Consider the following 27,714-nt stretch of genomic DNA (forward strand, 5'->3'; position numbering starts at 1 on the left):
GAAGAAGTTCTTCAATGGTAAAAGCCAAAGGAATGAAACTGATAATATCACAGAAGAAAATATACCATTGATTTATAAGGCCAGCCAGCAGAGATGGTGTAGCAATGTAGTCAGAGATAGAGGGCAATGCAAAGAGGAAGCAACCATCTGTTTTCCTCTAGGTTTTAATGGATCTTGTATTTTATTTCCATTTTAAAGAGTCGTCTTTACAGTCCATTTGTGCCCTCCCCTTCCTTCTCTCATCTCATCCCTGTGATAAATAGTTAGTCTCCTTATCAGGAAAGGTTTCAGGTAATGCTTGAGTTTTATAGCCTCAGCCTTTCCGTAAGCAAACAATCAAGCAACCTTTAGTCTCTCTCCCTTCCTCAGTTTTCCTGTTGCTATTTTTTCCACAAACAGAAGTGCCATCTAGTACACTGCAGGGGTGGGCAGAGGTGAAGGCAGGGACAGGGACAGGGAAGTGCCTCAGAGAAGGATTGTACAGCCTCTGTTTGAATCTATAGCGTGGAGATCTCTTTCATCCTATCCAGGGACAAAAGCAATGGAGAGTATCTGAAAGAAAGAGTCGGAAGAGAAGAAGAAAGAGGAGAGCACACATAATGAGTCTAAATTGAGCAACAATGAAGAAAAGAATGTTGGGTCTGGCCCTTTGGCCTTTGTATTTTTCATTCCAGCTACTCCAGCAGCAAGTGGACTCAAATGCGTGTAGCAACAACAGTTATGTGATCAATGTGATGCTCATGAATTACTCGGATTTACCATCATCCACTGACATTTTGAAACTGGCCGTGGAACGAGCCATGGAAAGAGTACAAAAAGAAATCCAGGCAACAGGTAAGGCAACAGCTTTTGGTTATCCCTCATGTGACCTTCAGAAAACTGCTCCTCAGACAGGCTCCTTGCCTGACTGTTCAGCTTATGTAGAGCTTTCAGAAATAATGATGTCCTACTGTACAAACAGAAGTGCTCTACAGATGGGCAAAACCATCTTTGCTTTAATGGTGTTTGGGCAGACTTTTCCTGACTACTTTTCTGGAGATGCTCAGTTGGGATTGAGAACATGGGATCAGACTAGACCAGTGATACATCTAGCGTAGTAACTGGCATGCCCTTGATTCCTCTCCTGACCAGATTAGTTTCTGCTTTCTGAAAATACTTTTCCTCTTGTTCCCCTCTGTTGATTGCATTATGACTTGAAGTGTGAAGAATCTGCAGCCCATATGCTTTTCCCTCATTTAGGGTCACTGCAGATGATGCTTTTATTTATTTTGATCTCCTACCTCTCCATTTACTGTCACCAATCTACTGTCATTTTCTAGAATGTCATGGGGAAAATATTCCAAATAAATGATACCTATTCCTTTTCTGTCCTCTAACTGAAGAGATTTTCTCCAGTTTTATTGGAAAGTGATCTCTCAGTTAGTTTTTACAGAGCTTTAAAAAATATCTCCTATAAAATGGCCAACACTGGAAGTACTTTGTACTAAAAGTAGTAGTAGCACTCAGCTACAGAAGTCAGCAGTCCACACTGGAACAAATTTTACAGTCTTGTCCAAAGTAGTGGAGAGTTAGGTGGACTTTCTAGCAGCTTTTTGGTGGGAGACATCCTAGCAGAAGACTGCTCAGAGCTATGTCAGAGGAAGAGGCATATAGTGTGTGAGTGGCTATCTGCAACTCATAATGCAGGTTACTTTTACTTTTGTATTACAGAAAAAAATGTTACAGTCAATGCCACCTTCCACAGCTTCACCTCCTCACTCTATGTCTCACAAGGCTGTCATACCAGCACCTGTGAAGGTGTGGAGCTCATCAAGGAAATTTATGTGAGTAGCAGGCTTCTTTAAGTCGTTTTCCTAAAAAGACAAGACTTTTTTCTTTCTCTGTGTGTATGAGTCTCTGTCTTTCCTTATTAACTTCTGGTCCTGTTGTTCAGTCCCAAACAAATTTGACAGAGAAGTGACATTTTCAAGGGGAAGATGTTCCTGCAGGTTTTGTGAAGACAAGCAGGCAAATACTGGAGAGACATTCTATGCATGCCTCTCAGAGGCTGTCATTAGATGGTTGGTGCTAGCTATGTCAGTCTTCTGCTTCAGGCTCCTTTGCCTATGCTTAAATTGTCCTCTTTTTTATGAGGCTCTTTGTGTAGCCTCATAGTCAAAGCAATCTGCTACAAAAAGACCCAACAGCCAACTAAAAAAACTCCAACCACTCCAATAGCACAAACAAAGTGAAAATAAAAAGATCCATTTCAAATTGGATCAGACCCTGGCCTGGTTTGCTATCAGTTTACACAAATACACAGAGAGGGCTGTACGAGGATGGAAATATGCAGACAGAGAGATTATTAGGCCAGCACTGATAGCAAAGAAATGTGTGTGGAACTATGCCCAGAGGGCAAAGATGAAGTGCTCATTTCTCACTAGAAATCAAAGAAATCACGTGGGAGAAACTATGTGAACACCTTGCTATGTGGAAAAGCTCCATTCAGAATTGGTGCCTTACAAGAGGCTGTGTTTTGCTGGATTTTCTCCTGGCTAATAACTGTACTGTCTCTCACCTCTGAGTGAAACTCTGTCAATCCAATGTGAATTTTCAATTCTACTGAGGTATGATCAAGTGCTATAATTTTTGTGAAGAAGTCACTAATGGCACAGAAAGCTACTGCTCAGGCCTTACTTGGTGGTCACAAAAGGAAGGGGTTTTTGGTACAATCTTCATTTCATGTACACATAACTGACAGTTTTTCTGATATTCAGTATCTTGTAACTCCAACCACTTCTGCAAATGCAAGCACTTCTGGGGCATGTGCAGTCATAAAAGATGCAGGATTTTAATCCTAACTTGCTGTCTGTATTTTAACAAGGGTCATACTCACAGGCATAATTTGGTCCTCTGCCTTTTCTTAGCTTGCTGTAATTCCTCCCTCCTTCCCTCTAGGTTTGTTCTTTTAACCTTTCTGTATCTCTTTTGCTACTCTTGCTTTTCCTGGGTAAATTCTGTGACTTTTTCTCATATCCTAAAGTTTTTTTGTTCTTCCAGTCCCTCTGCACTGTCCCCACTACTGATCTTTTCTGATCCCTTGCAGGATGATGGTGCACTTGGCTGTGTTGTCATAGGACCTGCTTGCACTTATGCCACCTACCAAATGGTCTCGTAAGTACCACCTGTTCTTTGTGCCTCCTAACTTTATGTTTGCTTTTCTGTCATCTGCTGGATATGCAGCTGCCCAGAATGATGTCAAAGGCTTTTTTCTCAGCAGCCAAGGAGCAGAAATGGATGAGTCCTTGAGCCTTTGAAGTTTTGTTATAGCCCTTGGGCTGAAATGGTGCATGGTACTGAAAAGAGCATGGGGGACTAGGGGCAGTGAGAGAAGCTGCCTGCACAAGTTCAGTGGGGTTTTGCAGTGCCAATACTGACTCGAAATCTTGAGGATCCTCCTGTTTCTGGTTCAAATTGCTATTAAACTAATGCAGGGCACAAGAGGAGGGGGAGCTGAGGACGGAAATCACGTGGTAGCAACGGCAATCCATTCAGACTTGTCCTCTTGTCTCTCCCTTCAGAGTTGAAACAATACTGAGCCTGCCTCTGATCTCTGTAGGGAGCTTTGGACTGTCCTGTGACTACAAAGCAAACCTTACTCGCCTTCTGACCCCAGCCAGGAAAGTGAATGATTTCTTCTATTACTTTTGGAAAGAATCTCGGCTGCCATTCAAAACAACAAGCTGGGACACTACCTATATTTACAAGAGGAACAAAAACTCGGAGGCGTGCCTCTGGTAAGGTCTGAACCCACCTCTATCCCAGCTGTTGATAAGCTCTGCCTCCATCCATTGGACATGGTTCTTGCAAGCTGTCTTTGGAGTCCTACAGTTTGGGAGGTGCCTTATAGTTACCTCCCAAATGAGGGATCAAGCCCTTTAGCTCTCCTGCTTATCTGAATATTTCACTTGGTCTACTTTTAAGTATTCTCAAGCCTTGGCTTTACCTGTGTACAGCATAGCCCACATGTTGTCCTTACCAGAAAGGACGCTTATTGCATCCTTGATGTTAATACTGTGACATGAGAGGCACCTCCATCCAGCTCTTCTTAGATGACTTTTTAGGTCAGAGGTCTTAGCAAACTCTTGTAATGTTTCTCCACATTAATGGCTTCAGTCTGTGGGTATTATTGTTACTCCAAACCATTATCATAGAGTCATAGAATGGTTTGGGTTGGAAGGGACTTCCAAAGGTCATCTGGTCCAACTCCCCTGCAGTAAGCAGGGACATTCCCAAAGTTCAAACTTGTATCTTTTTTTGACCAAAATAACCCCCAGTGGTTGCTATGCTCTCACCTGCTTGGATCAAAGGAGACAGCTTTCACATTGTGATCTGAAATATCAGCCTCTGCTTGATTCTCAAGAATGCTGGGTGTTCTGCTGGCCTAAAATCAAAGGCTGGTTTTAGTCCAAAAGGCTCTTTAATCTGCTGATATTTATCATTACTCTTCTATTATTGACTCTTATTTAATTTTCAGCTCACATGAGTGTTTCTATGCTCATTTCAATTATTTTTCCAATTTGGGGACAAAAATTGGGCCTACTAAATTCATGACTGTAGCTCAAAGGCAGACAAGAACTCATGGAAATTATTATTTATCTTTCCAATTAATGGCATGAGAAACTTGCAGAATTGTAAGTAAAATGTATTACTGTATTGGCTCCACAGTGATATAAGCATACACTTAGAGAATATTTTGTGTACAGAAATAGTTATTTTTATCAATTAAGAGGCCTAAAAACTTATCTCCAGTTCACCACTTTGTAGATATTTAGGGACTTTTATTGTTTCCTCCTTTTTTACTACAGATAGCAATTTCATCACATGATTTAATTGTGATGATTGACTCTCTTTGATGCTTTGAAATATCAGTGCACTTTGCTTATCTTTTACTGTAATCCCTGTTTCTCCATCTTTGCTCCTCTCATTGCCAAAACACTACACACACACTAGTTAGATCCCTTTAATCCTGCCAATTTCATACCTTTCAGGGAAGTCAGTGCATGTAAGTTATTTAACCATGTGTTTCCTACCTACGTTGTCTTTATTAATACTTCTGTTCAGGACCTTTTTAATGAGTTCAGAATTAATCCATTTCTGCTTTAACAGAGTCAGTTTGAAGGTTTTTGAACTATCTCATTAAAAACAAAATCTATTTTTGCTAAAGCACAAGCTATACTGGATGGGCTAATTGACTTCCCCATATGTGTATTAAAATAAGCCAATGCCCACAGTGACAGCAAAATCAGGGTATGTCTCAGTTATGCATTTGTGTCTGTAAATTAATGGTTAATGACTCTGTTCCTGAAAAAAGACAAAACAAAAAGGAAGCCTAAGCTTTTTGTTCCATTTTTTCCCCCCTGCAGTAACTTTATTTCAGACACAAAATGTTGAGGCAAGAACAGGATTTAGGAGTTGCTGGTTTTGCTTAATATTTCAGCTAGCTTTTACTCTCTTGATTGTTTCTTCTAGAGATTTTTGTTGTTGGTGGTTGGTTGTGGGTTTTTTTCCTTGTTTGGTTGGTTTTCTGTCCTCATTTTTCCCCCTTCAAGTTTTAACTGACTTAGTGCAGAGGGGTTTGTTTATTTTCATTGCTACTTTACTTCTGTCACAGAAGAATACATGTATGGTTTTTCTCTCAGTTTTTTTCCTGCAGCTCTCATTTATTCCTTTGAGCCTGCACATTTGTCTTCTAGGATTACCACTGATGTCATGTATCAGGAGAGCTTCTTGGCTCTGCCTCCCAGTTACTCTCACTTACTGCAATTTCTCCATACCCCTGATTTCTTTCTTAATTGTTAATATCTTATTACATCATTCTATTCTCCAAACCCATTATTTGTACAACCAGGCTCAAATACCTCTGAGCAACTTTCCAAACACTTTTATGTCCTGTATTGATTTTCTTTGTTCTACCACTGCAATAGAAACCTGTTCCATACCACCCTGCAGACACTCGTGTGTGCTGCAAACAGCCTATTTCACATTTTGGCTTATTTAGGAGAATGTGAGGAGTTAGCAATTTTCTAACAGTATCTGTGCTCCCTTGTGCCAGGTACATGAATGCACTAGATGCTGGTATCACACAATTCTCTGAAAGGCTGAAGTTCAAGGACATTTTAAGGACTCCAGAGCAGCTTAGAAAAACTGTGAACGATCCACACCGGAAAAGCAATGGTAAGGGGGTGCTGAGGGTGCACTGCCTCGTGCTGGTAAACTGCTTCTCCCTGGAAATCAGACCTACCCCTTAGGGATAATCTTTCCACAGAAGTGGTGAAGAAATGCAGCTGTACCATTTCACATGGATGCAAATATAAACCAGCACATAGTTCCTCGATTCCTCTCTAGAAAATATGATGGAACATTCTGGTTCCAGAAAGCTGTTTGGGTTATCTTTTTAAAGCTATCTTTGATATCATTATCAATGATCTGGACAAGGGGATTGAGTGCACCCTCAGAAGACTGGCAGATCACACTAAAATGGGAGGGATTATTGATCTGCTTGAAAGCAGGAAGGCTCTGCAGAGAGGCAGGATGGGAGTGCTGGTTGACAGCTTTTTGAGCATGAGCCAGCAGTGTGCTCAGGTGGCCAAGAAGACCAACAAACTCCTGGCCTTTATCAGGAATAGTGAGGCCAGTAAGACAAGAGAAGTGATTTTCCCCTGCACTCAGCACTGGTGAGGCCACACTTTGAACAATATGTTCAGTTTTGGGGCCCTCCGTGAAAGGAAGACATATATGGGCCTCATTTGTGCCATCAAGGGGTACTTGTTCTGGAAGTCATCTATCTAAAGTAGAAAAATACCTCATCTTCTCCTAAGACTAAGGACCTGCCATCACCAGACTGGATGAGTGTGAGAGTAACACGTAAGCCAATGAAACTATTACTTCAATGTCATTTAACCTGGAAATGTTCATATTCAGTAGCCTTATTGCATCAGAACTGCTAATGCTTATTTGAGTGAGATAATGGTAGTGCTCTGGTGCAATCAGACAGAAAATGGTGCAGGTTTTGAGGCACCTTTTACCATTTTCCTTCACATAATCCAGTCCTACTACAGAGAGTGTAACTCTGTGCCTGGGTCCCAGCACAGTGCAGGCAATGTGCCTCAGCCCAGTGTTGCTCTACTGCCTGTTACTCAAGAATGGAGGAGCCAACAAATGTTCTCTTTTTGTCTTTACCTTTCACCAATCTGTCTTCATTTTTTGTCCAATCTGTAGTGATCATCATGTGTGGCTCTCCAGATGACCTCACCGAAGACTTGGAGACAGCAGAAGTGGATAAGGACATTGTTATCATCCTGATAGATCTCTTCAAGTAAAGTGTCACCTTTGCTTTTCCTCTTTTCTCTGCAGTTTGCTGAACAATAGAGATAATAGAAATAGTCTGTGTGGAAATATTTAGTTGAAGAAATGCTTTCTCACAAAATGTTTTCCATTACCATCAATCCTCCTGTCTTGCCATGTACCTAAGCAGCTTAGTGTTAAATTCATGGCATGTCCTCGACAATATCCCCTTTAGTTCACATCACATTTTTCTAAGGCAATGGCAAAGAAAGGTTAAAGCATCCCATGAAATCCTTGGTCAGGAAGCCATGAGAGAACCAGAGCATCCAAAACCAGAGTGGTCATGAACTGTTCATATGAGATATTGTACATTCTGTACTCTGCCCAAACAGGCAATTAGGCAAATGTGGCTTTCAGTATATTTCCCTAGGCTCTTTTTATTTACTTTTTTAGATTTTAAAGAGTGGTACAACTTTTTCTTCTACTTTATAACCATCTCTTCAACATCTTTATAACTACAAATATCTAAAATTTCACCTTTCTCTTTCTGTGTATATATATATATATATATATGTGTGTGTGTATATATATATATATATATTGCTCAATTTAATCTTTACATTACTAACTCCAAAATGCTTATAGGTGAGGACTGACATAAACTGGCCTTATCAATGGTAGCCTCAAAGCTTTGTCTGTGTATAGGAACTGAGAGCTGAACTCTGGCCCTGAGCCCTAGGTGACACAGCACAGCTCACATCTATATGGCTAAGTGCAGATTCCCAAACTGCTTTTTTGGGTATGGCTCTGGTCACCACAGCAAGTCAGTCTGGGAGAAGCTAGACCCAAACCATGCTTAGAACTGTGCTGGCAACTTAATAGCATGCATGATCATAAGGCAAATGTCTGTGCCCATGTCTCAAGCTTACTTATTTCACTGTTGATATAGCAAAAAAATCTATGAACTTCTAGGGCCTGTTGGACTTCCTGACCCTCATGTCTAAAGCTGGTGTTGACATGGCATGGTAGAGGCACTTTGGATTACTGACTTTGGATTACATTTAGCCTTTGGGCCCAAAGTGGAGCTTGTGGTTCAAGTTCTAATAGGATCTTCTGTACACTTTCAGATTCACCATATATACTTGTCAGAAATGCCTCTAGAGCTTTAGACTTTCCACCACTTTATCCAGGCACTAGGAATCCCCAGCTGCTTTTCCTGAAGAAATGGTCACAATTCCTGTTTCTTTGCAAACACACAATGGGCTCTATGTTTAGGAGTACTTTTACTTACTGCTGTTGCATTTATAATGGGTGCCTCAGAACAGGTGAGGGTGATTAGGGGCTTCTCTACTGTGATATGCATCCTTCTGAAATACCTAGCTGCCTCAACCTATCTTATATGCTGCCCTCCTTTAATTTGCTACACACCCTTGATTTTGCTGAATATCTCAAATCAGAGAATTATTTTGGTTGGAAAAGACCTCTAAGATCATTGAGTCCAACCGTTGACCTAACACCACCATGGCCATTAAACCATGTCCCAAAGTGCCATGTCCACATGTTCCTTGATGGTGACTTCACCACCTCCCTGGGCAACCTATTTCAATGCCTGACCACTCTTTCGGTAAAGAAACTTTTCCTAATATCCAATTTAAACTTCCCCTCATGCAATTTCAGTCCATTTTGTTCCAGCACCTGATACTAGAAAGAAGAGAAGAGACCAACACCCACCTCACTACAACCTCCTTTCAGGGAATTGTAGAGAGCAATGAGGTCTCCCCTCAGCCTCCTCTTCTCCAAACTGAACCATCCCAATTCCCTCATCTGTCCCTCATCAGACCTGTTCTCTGGACCCTTCACCAACTTTGTTGCCCTTTTCTGGGCATGCTCTTTCTTGTAGTGAGTGGCCCAAAACTGAACACAGTATTTGAGGTGTGGCCTAACCGGTGCCAAGTACACAAGCATCTCAGATCATGTTCTTCTTAAAATAGAAACAAAACACTCGCATGTTAGTTCCAAACTAACTCAAGATGTAGGAGCAGACAGTAGGCAAGGTCTCTTGAATCTCCAGGAGTCAAGTCCCTCAGACAAAGCACTGGGTTTAAATTTTCTTCAGCTCTGAGCCCTCTGGCAGCCACAACACACACACAGTCTCCCTCAGGGAAGGTAGGATGCTGTAGGATTATTCAGTCTGCTGAGGACGACTGAATATTCCTCTTTACCTGGCTAGCTCATTCCAAGCATGAATGAAAAACACTTTGAAATTGCTCAGGGTGAAAAGTACAATGAAGGCAGGGACAGAGCTGTAGTGTTAGGATACCATGTGATGGTCATGGACTGAAGCCTGTGGCCTCCAAATAATACAGTATTGACTGAAAAAGAATGAAAGGCTGGTTAACCATGAAGAATGAGAGAAGGTTCTTATGCTATCTATAGCAGTGACAGATGCTGCCACTTGACGCTCTTGCTGAATTCCTCTCTAACATGTGAATCCAGTCATTGCCAGACTGCAGAGCACTTCCAGATAGACTGTCAGGCTGATGAAACCAAGAGTTTCATCTGATTTCCCTTGCTCACTGAATGAACCAAATCACTAACCTGCTTCCTGCACCTCTCCAATTGTCCCATACCCTTCTGTTGAATGCTTTTAGTGCAAATCTTGCTGTGACCAATTCTATTAAAATTAGAGGAACATGCAAAAGAGTGCAGAAGAGGCCAGAAACCACACAATAAGCTGAGGAAACTCCAGATTTGTTTTTAAAGATATATAAACTCCTGCTTGATGGAAGAGGAAATAAAAAGGACAGAAACCAAACAGTTAGAATAGTAACAATAATTCACTGCAACCTTGGAGTTTCAGATTGCCAGATCTCTCTCTTTGATATTGCCTTTTAGTGGAGTTAAACAAAGAAGCTGGCTTCATGGAATGAGTAACAGAGTTTTGTCAACAGTGAAATATTACTTCTAGAACTAGAGTTTAAACCTGTTAAAAAACAGTGCCACTGGGTAGAGGAGAATGATTCATGTTTACCACTGCCCTTGTTGCTGATTGTTCTTGGGGTTCTTGTGCTTTGCTTTGCAGTAACGTGTACTTCAAGAGCAACATCTCAGCCAATTACATGAAGAATGTACTTGTCCTGACTCTGCCACCAGCTCAAGAAACCATGAATACCATAAAGATTGGTGAATCCATCCTGGTAACCACACCATTTTATAGCTGTTTATTGCATTCAATTAATTCATATTTGTACACTAGGAAATGAAAACTAAAAGTGCAGCTGCAGACATCCCTCATCGTGCTTCTATGCTGATGTTTGCTATGCATCATTGCAGGATGACATTTTGTTTTCCCAGAATGATGGGAAAACAGAATACCATAAGGCAAACATGCAGGCTCTCATATTCCTGCTTTGTGAGGTTGAACTCAAGCTTTTAATGTGGTCTGCAAGTGTTCTGTTGATGGGGTGGTGAGGGACACTTATAGGTACATGGCCTTCTGACTCCACCTCTGTGTGGCTACCATCTTACATGCAGCTGCAAGGCGTCGCTGAAGAAGATCTGTAGGTGTAACCGAGATGTGACTGTGGAAAGTTGAGAACTGATAATTGCTGACTGATTTCTGTGTGCAGATATGTCTAAGGGGTGGCAACCATTCTGTTTCTACCCAGGAGCTTTCTGTTTAAACTTCAAAACCAGGATTTTTTCTTGGGGGGGAGGGATGGTGGTGATGGAATATGTATTGTTAAAAATTTTCCTGAAAAGCAGAAACTGTGCAAACCCTGTATCTGCTTAGTGAAACTGATACTCCTGCCATCTGCCCAGGAAACAGACTCTACATGTAGAGTTCCTTCCAGGATTTGTGGCTTTGAACTCCAGCTCTCCAGCAGGCAGCCTGAAGCTTTCTGGCTGGAATTAGAGAGCTTCCAGATCCCCCAGTCTGAGCTCAACGCTTCTTGGGTACCAGCTCTGTGGCAGACTGATGAAAATGCTGGCACAGTTCCTTGCCCCTGAGCTGTGGCCATCTGGAAGCCCAGACTTGCTGGCACCATAATGCATTGTCTGCACAGAAACTCTAATCCAAAAAAAAAAGGAGGGGTTGGGTCCCCCAGAACTTGCAATGTGCAAATTTTGAATCCTCTGCATCAGGATCAGCAATGCCAGAAGTTTACATGGGTGTCTTTTAAGTTTTTAAGACCTCCCTGCTTTCAGATACCAAAGATCTCTTTGGTTTGCCTGTGTTTTTCCAAGCAGGAATGCTGATGTGGCATTGCCCACCTACTCGTTCAGAGTTCAGCAGACTCTAGGCTTCCATGCTGATTTTCTTTTGCCAAATGGAGACCACCAGGCAGAAACATGAACTTTCAAACTGCTGGTTTATTTTTCTTTTTCCCCTCTTGCTCTAGATGGAAGAGGACTTTGTTGTTGGCTATTATAATGCAGTCTTGCTGTTTGGACATGTTCTGAAGAATTACATCCTCTTCCAGAAGCCAGTGTCCTCTCTTAGTCTCATCGATGAATTCCGGAATATCACTTTTGAAGGTAAAAAGCCTGCACAGTCCTGACTGACACTATGAAAACAAAGTCAAGCCGTGCTGAGGGACTTAGGAAGTTCCACCTTAAAATCCTTGGAATGTGCTACAGAGGCAGGTTTTCAGTCTGCACATTTGCTGACATACAGAGGCAGGAGGTTGAAGGAAAGAAGAACTTTGTTCTTTTTCTTCCCCCTTCTCTAAAGACTAAGGGGAATGAAAGTATCTCTACATTTCCTTTCTTGCTGATAGATTGAAACTGCAGGTGGAAACAGGCCATTTCCCTCCTCACTCCTAAAATGGTCCTTTCAAGGGAGGTTACTTTGACGTTCTTGGTGTGCTGAAGAAATGTGACAAATACGTTTTTCTATAGCTAGAGGGAGACTTTCCTCTTCAGTGCAGCCAGTTTTAACACTTTTTATTGGGTTTTGTAGAAAAAAGGGAGTGTGCTATTAAGGGAGAAGTAGCAGCACACTCAGCCAATGTGTATTCTGACAGGTGCATGAGGAGGAAATACATCCTGAGCAACAGAAATCCTTTATCCCACATATTTGTGTTTCTGAGAACACAAGCCCTCTGACTAATTCCTTGTGTCTGCAGGGGTACTGGGTCCTGTGATTCTAGATCAGTTTGGAGACATTGATACCAATATGACCTTGCTGTTCACGTCACAGACTGCAAATCATGTACGTACGTCCAGGGAGCAACTGTTCGACCTTATATATGAAAGGAGAAACAAAATGCCCTCTCCTATTGTATAAGAATGATGAAAATAACTGCAGCAGAAGTGGTGGTGTGCCAAGGCATGCTGTGCATGCTGGGAGGGGGTCATGAGAGGTGTGCTGGAGATTAACGGCATTGATGTCATCTGGTGATTCAGGAGGAGAAGTGCAGCTGGTGTTTTGTGGGACTGATACATTTCTTTCCAGAGACAGGGAAGGAATGAGGAAGAAAATGGCAGGCAAACATATGGCTAAGCTGAGGAATGCACCACTGTAGCAGAAAGAGCAAAAATTACTTTAAGTTTGGGCAATACATTCATTAAGGGTAGCTTGAAGCGAGGAACAAAAGAGGGAGAGCACAGCTGCTGACTGTTTCTTCCCTCCTACACTTACAGTTTGGAACTCTTCTGTATTTCAACACTCAAAACAATGAGACATTCGAGGCGGCTGCAAGCCCGGATTTTATCTGGAAGAACCACAAGCTGCCCAGTGATATTCCAGGCGCTGGTGAGACACCATTAAACCTACTGCTTCTTCAGAGATAAATCACACAATCCTAAGATCCACCTACTGTGCAGACCAGCACACTACCTTCACGCTGCCCTCAGCCAATGATACCAGAAGCTGGGAGCAGAAGACCATCTTTTCTCCCCCTGCCCCAGTCCCCCATGTCTTTTGCATCCAGACCAGCTCCAAATCTGCATTTCTGTTTATCATAGTATCATAGTTTCATTCAGGGTTGGAAGGGACCACAAGGATCATCTAGTTCCAACCCCCCTGCCATGGGCAGGGACACTCCACACTAGATCAGTCTGGCCAGAGCCTCATCCAGCCTGGGCTTAAACACCTCCAGGGATGGGGCCTCGACCACCTCCCTGGACAACCCTTTCCAGGGCTTCACCACTCTCATGGTGAAGAACCTCCTCCTCACATCCAGCCTGAATCTCCCCACCTCCAGCTTCATTCCATTCCCCCTAGTCCTATCACTACCTGAGATCCTGAGAAGTCCCTCCCCAGCCTTCCTGTAGGCCCCCTTCGGATACTGGAAGGCCACAATTAGGTCACCTCAGAGCCTTCTCTTCTCCAGACTGAACAGCCCCAACTCCTTCAGTCTGTCCTCACAGGAGAGGTGCTCCAGCCCTCTGATCATCCTCGTTTAAACTCTACGAAGTCTCTGGTAGACTCCATACTGTACTGGTAACTGTGGGGTCCTTGTGTGCCATGGTCTAGTCATGGGGTCTGTGTTGATAGGTTGGACTCGATGATCCTTGAGGTCCTTTCCAACCTAAGTGATACTGTGTGTTTTGGAAGAGGTCACCCCTGAACACATAACCTTCACTAGAAGGTGGTGGTGGTGTATATTACTTGAAGAAGTGTTCAGAAAAGGCAGCAGAGTTAAGACTATAATGAGTTATCTGACTCTACATTTCTGTATTGCTGATGCAGCATGGTGGCTTCTGCTTGCCCCTTGTCATAGGGAGCTGGGGAGAGGAGACAGCATTGTGCAGATTCAGGATGCTTCTCTGGAGGGGTGTCTTAGAAGAGCTGTGTCTTGAATGAGGCTCTGTCCAGCCTGATCTAGTGTGGGGTGTCTCTGCCCATGGCAGGGGGGTTGTCACTAGATGATCCTTGTGGTCCCTTCCAACCCTGAATGAAACTATGAAACTATGAAACTATGAATAGAATAGACTAGAATAGAATTAACCAGGTTGGAAAAGACCTTTGAGATCATCAAGTCCAACCTATCACCCAACACCATCTAATTAACTAAACCATGGCACCAAGTGCCTCATCCAGTCTCCTTTTAAACACCTCCAATGATGGTGACTTCACCACAGTATCACAGTATCACAGTATCACTTAGGTTGGAAAGGACCTCGAGGATCATCGAGTCCAACCTGACACCGCAGACCCCATGACTAGACCATGGCACCAAGTGCCACGTCCAATCTCCCCTTGAACGCCTCCAGGGTCGATGACTCAACCACCTCCCTGGGCAACCCATTCCAATGCCGAATGACTCGCTCGGTGAAGAACTTCCTCCTCACCTCGAGTCTGAACCTCCCCTGGCGCAGCTTGAGACTGTGTCCCCTTGTTCTGGTGCTGGTTGCCTGGGAGAAGAGGCCAACTCCCTCCTGGCTACAACCACCCTTCAGGTAGTTGTAGAGGGCAATAAGGTCACCCCTGAGCCTCCTCTTCTCCAGGCTAAACAATCCCAGCTCCCTCAGCCTCTCCTCATAGGGCTTGTGTTCAAGGCCTCTCACCAGCCTTGTTGCCCTTCTCTGGACACGCTCAAGTGTCTCAATGTCCTTCTTAAACTGAGGAGCCCAGAACTGGACACAGTACTCAAGGTGCGGCCTAACCAGAGCAGAGTACAGGGGCACTATGACCTCCCTGCTCCTGCTGGCCACACTATTCCTAATGCAGGCCAGAATGCTATTGGCCCTCCTGGCCACCTGGGCACACTGCTGGCTCATATTCAGGTGGCTGTCGATCAGCACACCCAGGTCCCTCTCTGTCTGGGAGCTCTCCAGCCACTCCGACCCCAGCCTATAGCTCTGCATGGGATTGCCGTAGCCAAAGTGCAGCACTCGGCACTTGGACTTGTTGAATGCCATCCCATTGGACTCTGCCCATCTTTCCAGTCGGTCGAGGTCCCTCTGCAGAGCCTTTCTACCCTCTAATTGACTAACATCTGCCCCTAACTTTGTGTCATCTGCAAACTTGCTGATGACTGACTCTACCCCTTCATCCAGATCATCAACGAATATGTTGAAGAGGACGGGGCCCAGCACTGATCCCTGGGGGACACCACTGGTGACTGGCCTCCAGCTGGATGCGGCACCGTTCACGACCACTCTCTGGGCCCGGCCCTCCAGCCAGTTCCTAACCCAGCACAGAGTGTAGTGGTCCAATCCACAGGCTGACAGCTTAGTCAGCAGTTTGCTGTGGGGGACGGTGTCAAAGGCCTTGCTGAAGTCTAGGTAGACCACATCCACAGGCCTCCCCACATCCACCAGGCGGGTCACCTGATCATAGAAAGAGATCAGGTTGGAGAGGCAGGATCTGCCCTTCCTGAATCCATGTTGGCTGGACCTGAGCCCTTGGCCATCCTTCAGGTGCGCAGTTATTGCTGCCAGGATAATCTGCTCCATCACTTTCCCTGGCACTGAGGTCAGGCTGACTGGCCTGTAGTTTCCAGGTTCCTCCATCCGACCCTTCTTGTGGATGGGGACCACGTTGGCCAGTTTCCAGTCATCTGGGACCTCACCAGTGAGCCAGGACTGGAGGAAAATGATGGAGAGTGGCCTAGCTAGCACATCCGCCAGCTCTCTCAGCACCCTAGGATGGATCCCATCTGGTCCCATGGACTTGTGGATATCCAAGTGGCTCAGCAGGTCCCGAACTAACTCCTCATGGATTACCAGGGTATTACTCTGCTCCCCGACCCCAACGCCCAGCTCCGGAGACCACTCGTCCTGAACTCCTGAACACCTCCCTGGGTAGCCCATTCCAATGGCCAATCACTCTTTCTGTGAAGAACTTCTTCCTAACATCCAGCCAATGGCAGAAAGAGAGTAGGAAACTCGGATATTGTTCTGTTTACACCCAAACTTCACAAGTGAAACCCCAGAAATTAACATCTCCTTTTCTTTTTATTGTTTGGTGACTCTTGGATAGACTGGATGAGCCCCCTGGGATTGTTTCCTCAGTTTAGACTGATGCCACATGGGAACTGGCAATGGAAAGGCATATGCAGGATAAAAATTATTGCAGTGGCAGTGGTTGCAAGGGTTAGTGCACAGTGGATTTGCATTCACCTGAGTCATTCCCATGACTGGTTATGATATCCAGAGGTGCCAGTGTTAAAAGTCTTCACTAAGGTTTCCATTGTTTCTCTGTACTGCTGAGGGAACAGACAAAGCAGCAACCAGAGAAGCAAACACCTCCTGCTAGGAGTCCATTCACAGTAAAGTGGTACATGGATTCAAAGATTTTTTTATTTCTTGGAGAAGTAAATCACAGAGCTCCAAATTAGAGCCTCCCTTTACCAGGGAAGTAGGAGTTCATTGTCAGGGACCCATGGGAGCTGCCATTAGCATTGTTGAGACTCCAGTTAGACGGCTCTGGGAAAAGCAGAGAGAGTTCAGTGAAGCTTTCATTTTATATCTCTGATGAATCTCTCATTCCTCCCTTCAGTATGTCCTTGTTTGAAAATGCTGCACCAGGGCAAAACAAAAATGGGAACTGCAGAAAGCCCATGTCTACAAATCAGTAGCTTAACATTCAGTGCTTAATGAAGGCCTGACTTTTGGGTCAGATTATACCAAACCAAAGTAAAACTACCTCCCACAGGAAGTTTGTTGTTTTCACATTAAAAAAAAGCCAAACCACCAAAACCCCAACTTTCTTCAGTGTGATTCTAAAGACATATATTATCCAAAGGGCAACTTTTACAGCCAAAATTTAAATAATCGTTTTAACCCTCACGCTGAGTGTGGATAAGGTTGGCTTTCAATGCACAAGCACTGCTGGCTCCAAAGGACCTGAAAGCGGTGATGCACTGTCCGTTTGCACGTTGTAATGCTACGAGCCAGGAGGTGTCAGCAGAGACTCAGGAACGGGAAATTGTGGCTCCCACAGAGCTTCTCCGGGAAACGACAGCCTGAGGCTTGCTGAGCTGCGAGCCACGATTCACAAACCTGAAGTTTTAGAGAATTTCTGAGAAATGGCTTTGCACATCTTCATGTCTCTGTAGTTTTATAGTGGTGACTTCGTGCCCTTCCTTGGCATAGGGAAACAGTACTGACAGTTTTCAAGGGAGATCATTAAGTTATTAGGAGGCCCTGGGACTGATGCTAAAATGAACACACAGAAAGGAGAAGGAAAGACATGATACACAGAAAAATCAAAGCTAGAAAGCTGGGTTCAATATCCAGAGGATTTCCTATGTCAGATGGTATGTTGAAAATCCCTGCTCATTTACAGCCTGATTCTGAAGGCAGCTATTGTGTGTCATGTTGCCTTGATTTCACAGTATCACAGTATCACTAAGGTTGGAAGAGACCTCGAGGTCCAACCTGTCACCACAGACCTCATGACTAGACCATTGCACCAAGTGCCACGTCCAGTCTCCCCTTGAACACCTCCAGGGATGGTGACTCCACCACCTCCCTGGGCAGCACATTCCAATGACAAATGACTCTGATGTTTTTCTGTGTGCCTTCATTTCTGTTTCTGGGCACAGGCAGAGGTGCATTAGCCTCAGTAAGACTGAATAGCTTTACTCTGCAAAATTAGATTCTCCTCTGCCTTCTTTGCCTGACAGAGTTGCTCAGTACAGTAGCTATACTCTAGATGTGTGGCCACCAAATGAAGCTCTGCGCTAGTAGCCTGCTGATCTTCCAAGGAAGTTGGTGTCTGCAAATTTCCTTCCCAGTACCCCTGAGCTCCAAGAACTGACCCAAGACAGGCTTTGGTTTGCTTTCTTAAATGTTGTTTTTCAACATCCTCTGTCAAGTTGCTTATTTTTCAGTTTTTCTTTTCTGCAGGCCCACACATCTTGACTATTGCTGTTTTCACACTCACGGGAATTGTGATTCTGGTTCTGATCATCTCTTTGATGGTTCTAAGGTACCAACCCCTTCTGTTACTCCTTGAACAGTTTTCCTCCTAGGGCAATGTCTTTAATTTCTCCTTGAAGAGCCTTTCATTAGCTTATCTTCCATACCTGGGTGGCTGCCCTCAGAATGAACTCTTTTGTAGATGCCAGGTTGTGTTTGCATCCATAGCATTGTTATGTCAGGTTAATAATCAAGAGAGAAGATGCAGCAAGGCTCAGAGATTTTGCATCTGCTAAAAAGCTCTGATTCCTAGCTGTACACAGAGAGATAGGACTCAGACCAGTCTTCAGACCTTTTCCACTTTACTATAAAACTTTAGCTTACTTGGGGTTCATTTATGTTTCTTTAACCTTTAGGTGACATAGAAGTTCAATCTGGAAGGAGGCATTTGTCTTGAGTCACTGTAGGAGTCAAAACATCATGATAAAACATGTTGTGGTTTTCTTTTTTGTTTGCTTGTATGGTTTTGTTAATAGAGAAAGGACTTGCACAAGTAACCAACTCGATGAGTACTAGCCAGTTTGCAGCTTTTCTCTAAGAGAAATTCTGCAAGGCAGGCAGCAGTTTCCTTCTCCCTCTTCCAAGAGCTTTTCCCTAATTTTCACAAAATATACAGTATACAAGGGTCACCCACACAACCCCATCTCATCCCTTATCTCTTTTCCTGACATTGTAGTCACACGGTGTCTTACCATCCAGTGTTGATGGCAGGACTTCCTTTGGCTTGCATTTGTCTGTGGGACCTCCCTTCAGAGTACATTCAATAGCATGGAGGAAGAAACACTATAAAACCCAGCTGGCCCTTTGTGCTTTAAATTGTTCTGACCCCCATGAGACTCTGGCAATGTATCTAGCAGTTGCTCTGCAGAGTCTGTTCTGTTCTCCTGCTAGGTCTATGGAACTGAAGGAGCATTTAGGCTTTCCCAAAGCTAAGGGAATTAGAGCAGCCTCAAACTGGAAGACTATATGGGAGCCACAGTGCTTGTACTCAAGCTCTGCCACCCTGCCACTCCAACCTTGTGTCATCCTGACACTAGAAGCTTCCCTGTCCTAATCTCCTGTTGTGGGTTTCAGCTCACTGGGAGGGTATTCTGTTCACTTGTTTTGCAGGAAGTACAGGAGAGATAATGAGCGCCGGTGGAAGAAATGGTCCCATATACCACCTGAGGAAATCTTGCCTCTGGAGACCAGTGAGACAAGTCACGTCAGTTTGAAGGTAAGAGAAGCATGATGCCCAAAGCTGGCTCTTGTATTCTGTCTTTTAAAGACCACTGATGATGGGGTGTTGGCATGCTCTGACTACAATGCAGGCTCAGGCAGAATCTGTTGAAGTTCTTTAACCCTCATTTGCTATATTTTTCCCTGTCTTTCTCTCCCTAATAAAATATCTCTCTTGCCCAGCAGTAAAGCTCATTTTGTGATGTGGGAATAGGCTGGGTATTAATTTCCAGTCTCTTCCTGTTACAAGTGATTTCCTATGTAACGCCCAAGAGCATGAAAGCAGCAGGTGGAGGCCCTGGTAGCCAAGGGAGTGGCATGGATGTCCTGCACTTTCTGTGGCATGTAGTGGCCCTCCCTAGAGAGGGGGTTATGCTTCTCTCTGGCACACACTGACATTGCTTATCTCTCCGGACCTGGCAAGTGGGGAGTAGGTGATAATTGCAAGTTAATTATTCTTCTTTGTTCTCAGATCGACGAAGATAAGAGACGTGACACCACCCAGAGACTGCGCCAGGGCAAATATGACAAGAAGGTAACCTGACTGCAGTGTCCATGCTCACTTCTTTGGTTTGGAAGAACTCTTCCTGGGAGGAGGTCATTTCTCATCAGAAACAATTCCATTTTCCTTGATCTTGCAAAATGGCTTGATCTTATGGAAAGAATAAGCCATTCATTCTCTATCAGGCACTCTGCATTTTGCTTACTGATGGAAGACAATATATTAGGCTCCATGAACCCCTAGCCTAGTCCAGAAGTGCAGAAGTAGAAAGAGAAGGACCAGAAATCAGATATATTTTGGTGCTGAAGAGATGAACAGATTAATGGAGGACAGGCCTTTTACATGGCAGCTCTTGTACATTCAGTAGAGCTATCTACCTGAAGGAGGTGTATTTATGTTGTGTTAAAATCTGCATCATCAGCAGTTCTAAGTAGTTCCTATCTACCTGGGAAATCTTTGGAAGGAAATATAGCTCTGTAATTTATTAGATGATTCACTGATATTCCAAGAACAAAGCAGCAGGCAAATGTTTCTGAAGTATTTCTTTGTATGGACATTTACTGGAAAAGATGAATGAATTACTGTGGTACTAAACCTATGATTTCCTCCCCCCCCGCCCCGGTATTTTTTCTTCAGGTGGTGATCCTAAAGGATCTCAAAAACAGTGATGGTAATTTCTCAGAGAAGCAAAAAATAGAACTGAACAAGGTAACTGGACAGTGCAAGGGTGGGATGGAGCCTATGAGTGAAATCATTGCTTGCTACTGTCACCTCCAGTAGCCACATGCTTGTGCATATTTGTGAGGTGGATGGGTAAAGAGTTCCTCAAAGGATATTGCTTGATGAACTTTCTCTTTGTCTGAATCGTATGCCAGTGAAGCTAGGGATGAGTGAAGTAACTCAGGCTCTGGCATTTGGCCTTGCTAAACACATTTTTATATCTGATACTAAAAGGCAATGCACTCTTTTTGCTCAAGTGATGTCAATTCATTAGCAGAGGAATGTTGTAGTTAAATCTTATTGTTGAATGCCAAGTGCAGCTTTTTCCTAAATAACTCTCTGCTGACTTGTGCATACAGATCCTTCCAATATAGGAGATGAATTTGGCTTCAGCACTGCTGCTTTTTTTTGGAATGAATGGTTTTTCTTTTTATGTAACACAGCTCTACTGTGAATTCAATAAGCTCTCAAAGTATCTCAAGGTAAACTACAGTTGTCTATGTAAATGGACAAAGTCCATAAACCCGTGCAGCATCGTTGCGTTTTTATTACTTGCTTATTTACTGACTGATTCACAACATTCTGTCACTTATAATGGAAATTTTGGTCAGCTGGGAGGTTTGGGTAGAGAGGCAATAATGTGCTCTGGAAATGCAGTATCCAAACAGCAGCCCCTCTCACCTCCTAAATATCCAGAAGGCTCTGGAACGACAGATGTCTTCAAAGTGTACCCAGTGCCTTTGTACACATTGGTTTAAAGGCAACTCATGCATCTTATCAGGGCCTGAGATAAAAAGCCACAGCACACAAGTATTCTTGACTTGTGTTTCTGTACCTACAATGATTGCTTTCAAAACCAGGTGTAATGTTTCTGCTCTAGCTCCTGCAGATCGATTATTACAACCTGACCAAGTTCTATGGCACCGTGAAGATAGACACCATGATCTTTGGAGTGATTGAGTACTGCGAAAGAGGTTCTCTGCGGGTAAAGACTTTTGCAGCTCTCCTTCTACCCCCAGATTATAAAATTTAAAAGAAAGGAAAAAAATTCCCATTCTCTATGTCTCTGGCCTTCATGCAGCAGCCATAGACTGAGCAAGTGGCAACAGGTTTCTGACTTGGAATTTCTTCTGCCTTGCTCAGTTCTCTCCAGGTTTCCCCGGGTGCTTCTGCAGCTGCCACCACTTCAATGGTTCTCAGTGGCCAGAGGATGAAGTGAGGTGAAAGCAAGGAAAAGCACAGGGAGAGCTCTGGCCAGGCAGCCGGTATTTGTACTGTCCCCCCTACTGGGAGCATATAGGATACAACATTTTCCTTATTTTCAAAGCTGTTGTCTCTGCTGATGCCCTTGTGGACCCCACAGTTCCCCCAGGGCATGAAAGGATAGAGAAAAGAATATATTCTGTATTAACAAGGGACAAAGAGTTTGAGCCTGGAGTATGGCAAATCCTGTGCTGCAGGGGACAACAGCCCTTAATTTTTGCTTATAAAAAGAAATCATATATTGATGACTGGCAAAAGTTATGGAAAGATTATTCCAGTGCTAATCATCAAGAAGTACCAGTGTCAGCTCTTCTGCAGGCACACATTGTCTGTGCTTCTGAGTTCATACAAAGACTCTCATCAGTAGCAGGGGTCTCTGGAACAAACACACAGCAGCAAAACAAGAGCTCTATCTCTAGCTCTTTTCTTGTAAACTGGCATGCTCATAGATGTTTACTTTTAGCAACGGAAATCACAGTGGCTGGAAGAACTGTAAATGATTGACACTTTAAGATAAAGGAACAGTCTACTTTGATCTAATAAGGCCATGAATAGATTGGTAGAAAATGGATTGTGAGCACAAAACACAGAAGTTCCTCTCTCTTTGTCTTGCATGCCTTGCCCATTTCTGTCTCAGATATTTGGCTTTATTAAAGGCTCAGCTTTAAGAGGAATTCACAATTGAGCCTTATTTACACAAAACTTCATTTCTGGAGTCTTCAACTTCCTAGTACCTGTGTAAATCTAAAATATATTTAATATTCCCTGTTTTCTGACTCAGCTCCTGCTCTAGTGCACATATCCTGCTTTACTGCATGCACTCCCTATCAAAAATAATGGGCTACCTCTTTCAGCTGCTGGTTGAAAGGCTGTGCAAATCAGGTACTCATATCCCATCTTCTGTTTTTTCCCTGAAGTAGATCAGAATTATTCCTTTCTTCTTTTGACAGGATGTTTTAAATGATAAAATCTCCTACCCTGATGGCACGTTCATGGATTGGGAATTTAAAGTCTCTGTCATGTATGATATTGCCAAGGTAAGCAGGCTGCTGACAGTGCAATGTTAATCAACCTGTCCTGTCTTGCAAAACTGGTCCTCTGGAGATAAGCAGCTCTCAAGATCTTCTCCTTTCCTTGATAGAGCTGTATGCTCTTCCACTTTTTCTTTCATGGAGACAGATACATGCAAAGCTAGTGGCTCTCAAACTGAAGGAGAAAATAGGGTCCAGAGCTGCCTTTGGGCTACTTATAAACAAACAAATAAAGTATGCCACAAGGAAATGCAGACTAAAGACCAGAGGATTACAATCTTGTGAGCAGTGGCTCTGATTAACAGGGCTTGTACAGTCACAAGACCTTCAAAACACACTGCTCTCTGCCCTCAGGTAAGGCACACAAAGGAAAATGGTGTTTTTTCAAATGAAGGAATTCTTCTCATTTTATCCAGAGGTGGGATGGACTTTTTCTAAACAAGCAGTTCATTTTGCATCCTGATTTTCTCACTCACTAGATTGAGAAACTCTAGGCAGTTTGAGAGAGAAGAAATTAGTCTTGTACAGAAACCAAGTCTGGGTTTTGGTAGCTTTCACTAGATCTTTTCATTTGAGATCCTTGTGGTAGAGAGATTCAATGTGCATGGTAAAGGAAATTCTGTTCTACATTACAGAGATACCTGTTTAGTTGGCACTTCAGGAGCCTTTGTAATTCACAGGTATATTAATTTATTATGCCTCTGCAGGTAACAGAGAATTATCTCTGACTTTATGCTAGTGCTCAACTGCCCTTCCCTTCCTGTGGCTGATTTGCAGTTGGATGGTCCTCCCATTTCTCTGAATGCATCAGTTCAAATTTGGTTTCCATGATGAATGACTCCACTGTGTCTGTTCCAAAGAGATATTGAAAATCTTGCTCTTTATTAAAGCCCCCTTAATCCAAACTGTCACAGTTTGTTGGCCTTGTTAATGACTTCCAAGTTCTGTTAACATCAGCATTAAGTTTCACTTTAAGTAGCTGCAGTGAAGTTCTCTTTCCTCAAAGCCCATATCAAAACCCAGGGTATATTTAACCCTTTGCAGTTCACAATCAGATGTTTCTTTAGAAAACAGGAACTAGAAGGAGGAGGAGAGAGAACTCCCAGTCCCTCTGAAGGGAGTGACCAAATGCCCAGTGATTGCACTAATATCTAGACTTCATTGCACTGTCGGTAATGGGGACATGGCAACTGAGGATGGGCAGCTCACCACATCCATCCTGTGGAACAGCTCCTGAGCATTATTAGCCATATTATAGAGATGGTTCACAAAAGCTTCCTGGAAACTTGTATGTACCTAGGAATATCAGGAAAGTTACTGTTGTATGGATGATCTGCCAGCCACTCCTATTGCTTGACCTAATGCTGATACTGGTGACGTGTGTGGGACCTAGACATTTCTGTGAAATTCTTGTATTGCTTGTCCCAAACCATAGCTTCCTAACCTCCAGGCACCCTGTCTAATTTCACTTGAATGGCTTCTTGCTTTGCATAGGTCATTTCATGGCCTTTCAGCTCCAGTGTCTCTCATCTCAGTATCTGGTCTTTTAAAGCTCAGCCACATCTTTTGGCTTTGTTAAAATCCCTGTGACCAGCTCCTGCAGTTCCTTTGGCCTCCTGTGACACACCGGGGCAGCATGAGGCCAGGGGGTCTCTGAGGGCACAGAGCTGGGCAGAGGGCAGGCACAGCCCCAGTTTTCACTGGATGCTGTTCATACCATAGGACATCATACCCAGTGCATAAACGAGGAGTTGCCTGGGAGGGTGGGATTGCTGCTTTGGCATCAACCAGTAGGTGGTGAGCAATTGCATTGTGCATCACTTGTTTTTCTTGGGCTTTATATCTCTCCCTTTGTGTTATCTTCTTTTTCATCACTGTTTTTATCTCAACCCATGAGTTTTACCTGTTTTTCCTGATTCTCCCCCTTAACCCACCACAGGGAAAAGAGGAGTGAGTGAGCAATTGTGTGATGCTTACTTGCTGGTTGGGGTTAAGTTTTTCCCTCTCCCCACCACCACATTACTACACCCTGCTTTTACTGTTGTCCAAACAGTCCTTGCACTTTGCTTACTCTTCATCTGGCACAGAAGCTGCTGTATCAGTGTTTCTGAACAGAGATTGGATCGTTTCTACTGCCTGGTACAGTTAGCCAAGTAGTGACTACTCTTAGAACAGCCCCTAGGCCACTAGAGGCAGTGGGGCAGGCAAAGAGGAAGCTCTAAATATGCTCCATTTACTGGTTTTGTTTGGTTGGTTGGTGGTGGGTTTTTTTGTTTTGTTGCTATCTTTGCTGTCTCTGTGTTTGATGGCACCACCTGTAGCTACATGGATTTGGCTACGTGTGACCAAAGAGCTCTGATGAAAGGCCTGCTAAGAAGGAATTGCAGCAATCAAGCCTTGCAGTTGTTAGTGCATAGACTGTCGTTGCAACACTATTAAATGAGGGGCTGCTGCAGGATATTGTGCAAGGGATGGTAATATTCATGCATTGTGTCAGGAAAAGGCTTCTCACTCAGAAGTAAAACTTCCAAGCTTCAGAGCAGAGGTTACAAGAATACCTCCAGAATTTAGGATTATTGCACTGCAAGTTGTTATACATTTAGAAAATGGTATTATGGGTTCTTAGCAGGTACTGTGTTTTCAGATAGGTGAATAGGATAGCTGGAAGGAAAGAGGAAGTTTTTATCAGGCACATCTATAGGACTTCTGTCTCCAGAAACTGTTAAAAAGAAAGCCCTGGTATAAGGAAATCAACACTACATTTGCCTGCTGTTTGCTGCTAAAACTTACTGGGAATTCTGCTGTAGCAATGGGTATATTTCCTGGATGATGAAAATAGGATCTGGAAGAAAGCACAGCTGGAGGAAATAGGGCCTAAAGCAGGCAAAACATCCTGGAGAGTGTCATCAGGACTGCATAATAAAGCTGTCTAATCAAGAAATGTGCTCCTTGGATATAGCATGCACAGTCTTTGTAAAATTTTGGCATGGTATGGATAGGTCTAGGACAACCAGTCCAACAACATTCTCCAGGGATTGCATCTCTTGCAGGCTGCTTGTGTCTCAGGCATCTGCTGTGTTCAAAACTCAGCTCATCTCAGTGATCTCTTGTAGCACTTGCTGATCTGTCCCCACTTATAGGTATCCAGCATTTGGGGAGAAAATCCAGCATGTCATACAGTATATTCATGACAACATGAGCTATGTAACCCTGATTAAAGTCTATCTGCCAGTTATCATACAGGAAGATGAGCTTTCCATATAAGAGTCTAAAGGGGAAGACTTAGTGTTCAGACAATAAACTAAACAGACATGTCATACCTGTTCTGGCTTCCAGAACATAGATTGTGCTTCCAGAATATAAGTTGTGCTTCACATACTGAGATACAGGAAAGAGAACTATAGGATGAAAACCAACCAGCAGTAGGCTCTAAGTAGATGTGACCTGAAGTAGCTCCAAAGTAATATATGAAACAGAATAAATAATAGCAAGAGGGTGCAAATTAGCATACCTACTCCCTCCTTTGGTGTACACCCACTTTACTAATGTTCTTTTCCTGCTATGCCTCAGTGCTGGCCCCTTCTCATCTACTGCACCGTATTTGAGCATTTTAGGCTAAATGAGATAAATTTAGAAGTGAAGAATAAAAACCTGCAAAATACATACCTCTGTGTGTTGTGAGCCGAGAGTCTGAATGTCAGGAAATAGAGATGAGACTATCTGGCAGTCCTCATGGTGCCCACTTCCAACTTTAGCTCACAGATATGTGATCTATACTCACTAGTACAGAGAAAATCATCATCAGTCAGGCTAGAAGAGATGTTCTAAGCCTTATTTAAGCCTTAGTGCATCATTTAACACTCTGCATTGACTCATCTTTAGTCCTCTGCTTTATAGAGAGGCATCTGCTGCAATGCTTCTGAATGAAGTTGCTGGGCAGTGGTAATCTTCAAAGAGGATACAGATATAAAGAGCAATGCCTCTCACCTCCTATGGTGTCCATTTGATGAACACATAGCTGGAAGCACACTTTTGTGTGACACTGCAATAAATCTGTACTAAATATACTTACACCCCCCCCCCCCCCAATTAATTGGCAGTGAAATCAAAACTTCTATGGGAGGCAATACATTTTACTAGTTGCTTAACTGTGTTCTAACCATCTTAGCAAAACCCAAGCTGCTATGCCAAACTTTTTGTTAGTGAAGAGGAAGGATGGTCTTCCATGACATGACCATTTTAATGGTCCATCTCCTCATTTCTTGACATTGACTGTTTCTGTCATCTTGGAAAGTCTCCTCTGTAAGAGAGCATTTGTTTTCCCTCCATGACAAGGAATTGTGGTATGTGCATGTCAATTGCTGATGAGAGCCATTTAATTGCTTGGGTGGATATTACACTAATACTTCACATTTTTGTTGAGTCTGGTAACAGCTAAGGGACTCACACATAGCCTTGCTTTCTCCCTCTCTTATTATCAACCACAGGGGATGTCCTACCTGCACTCAAGCAAAACTGAAGTCCATGGTCGACTCAAATCCACAAACTGTGTAGTAGACAATCGCATGGTAGTGAAGATCACTGATTTTGGCTGCAATTCGATCCTGCCTCCACGGAAAGGTAAAACCAGTCCCCAGTTGGACTCTCCTTCATGGTTCCCAACCCAGTGGAATTTCCTTATATTCATAGTCCAGCAGGGCCTAGTAACAAATTATACACAATACAAAACATCCAATATGATTTTGTTTCACGTAGCAGCTGTCATGCAAATGATATCTG

The 27,714-nt window shown here is 43.5% G+C and overlaps 1 protein-coding gene and 1 long non-coding RNA gene across 3 annotated transcripts in view; one reads left to right on the forward strand and one right to left on the reverse strand.

Annotated features, from left to right (window-relative positions):
• The first annotated feature begins 367 nt into the window (after positions 1-367).
• The window catches only part of GUCY2C (guanylate cyclase 2C), a 43,398-nt gene continuing 16,051 nt past the window's right edge, over positions 368-27,714 (forward strand). Inside the window, exons 1-17 of one of the 2 annotated variants that reach the window (XM_068142614.1) lie at positions 368-834; positions 1,711-1,823; positions 3,086-3,153; positions 3,561-3,776; positions 6,095-6,216; positions 7,261-7,357; positions 10,409-10,523; positions 11,730-11,865; positions 12,456-12,541; positions 12,973-13,084; positions 18,130-18,211; positions 19,312-19,417; positions 19,892-19,954; positions 20,558-20,629; positions 21,522-21,626; positions 22,855-22,941; positions 27,423-27,555. In XM_068142614.1, the coding sequence (XP_067998715.1) occupies positions 621-834; positions 1,711-1,823; positions 3,086-3,153; positions 3,561-3,776; positions 6,095-6,216; positions 7,261-7,357; positions 10,409-10,523; positions 11,730-11,865; positions 12,456-12,541; positions 12,973-13,084; positions 18,130-18,211; positions 19,312-19,417; positions 19,892-19,954; positions 20,558-20,629; positions 21,522-21,626; positions 22,855-22,941; positions 27,423-27,555 (1,927 nt within the window). In that variant the 5' untranslated portion in view covers positions 368-620. Of the gene's footprint in view, positions 835-1,710; positions 1,824-3,085; positions 3,154-3,560; positions 3,777-6,094; positions 6,217-7,260; positions 7,358-10,408; positions 10,524-11,729; positions 11,866-12,455; positions 12,542-12,972; positions 13,085-18,129; positions 18,212-19,311; positions 19,418-19,891; positions 19,955-20,557; positions 20,630-21,521; positions 21,627-22,854; positions 22,942-27,422; positions 27,556-27,714 lie in introns of those variants that run through there. The other variant, XM_068142615.1, reaches the window with a different exon arrangement.
• LOC137443167 (uncharacterized) lies at positions 7,227-27,517 on the reverse strand. The gene is made up of 3 exons (XR_010987828.1): positions 27,435-27,517; positions 26,602-26,715; positions 7,227-7,399 (listed from the first exon to the last, which is right to left on the reverse strand). It is a non-coding gene; the product is annotated as an uncharacterized lncRNA (long non-coding RNA).

This window comes from Melanerpes formicivorus, unplaced genomic scaffold (genome assembly GCF_026170545.1).
Source record: "Melanerpes formicivorus ecotype bairdi unplaced genomic scaffold, bMelFor1.0.p_v2 SCAF_8, whole genome shotgun sequence".
NCBI lineage: Eukaryota > Metazoa > Chordata > Aves > Piciformes > Picidae > Melanerpes > Melanerpes formicivorus.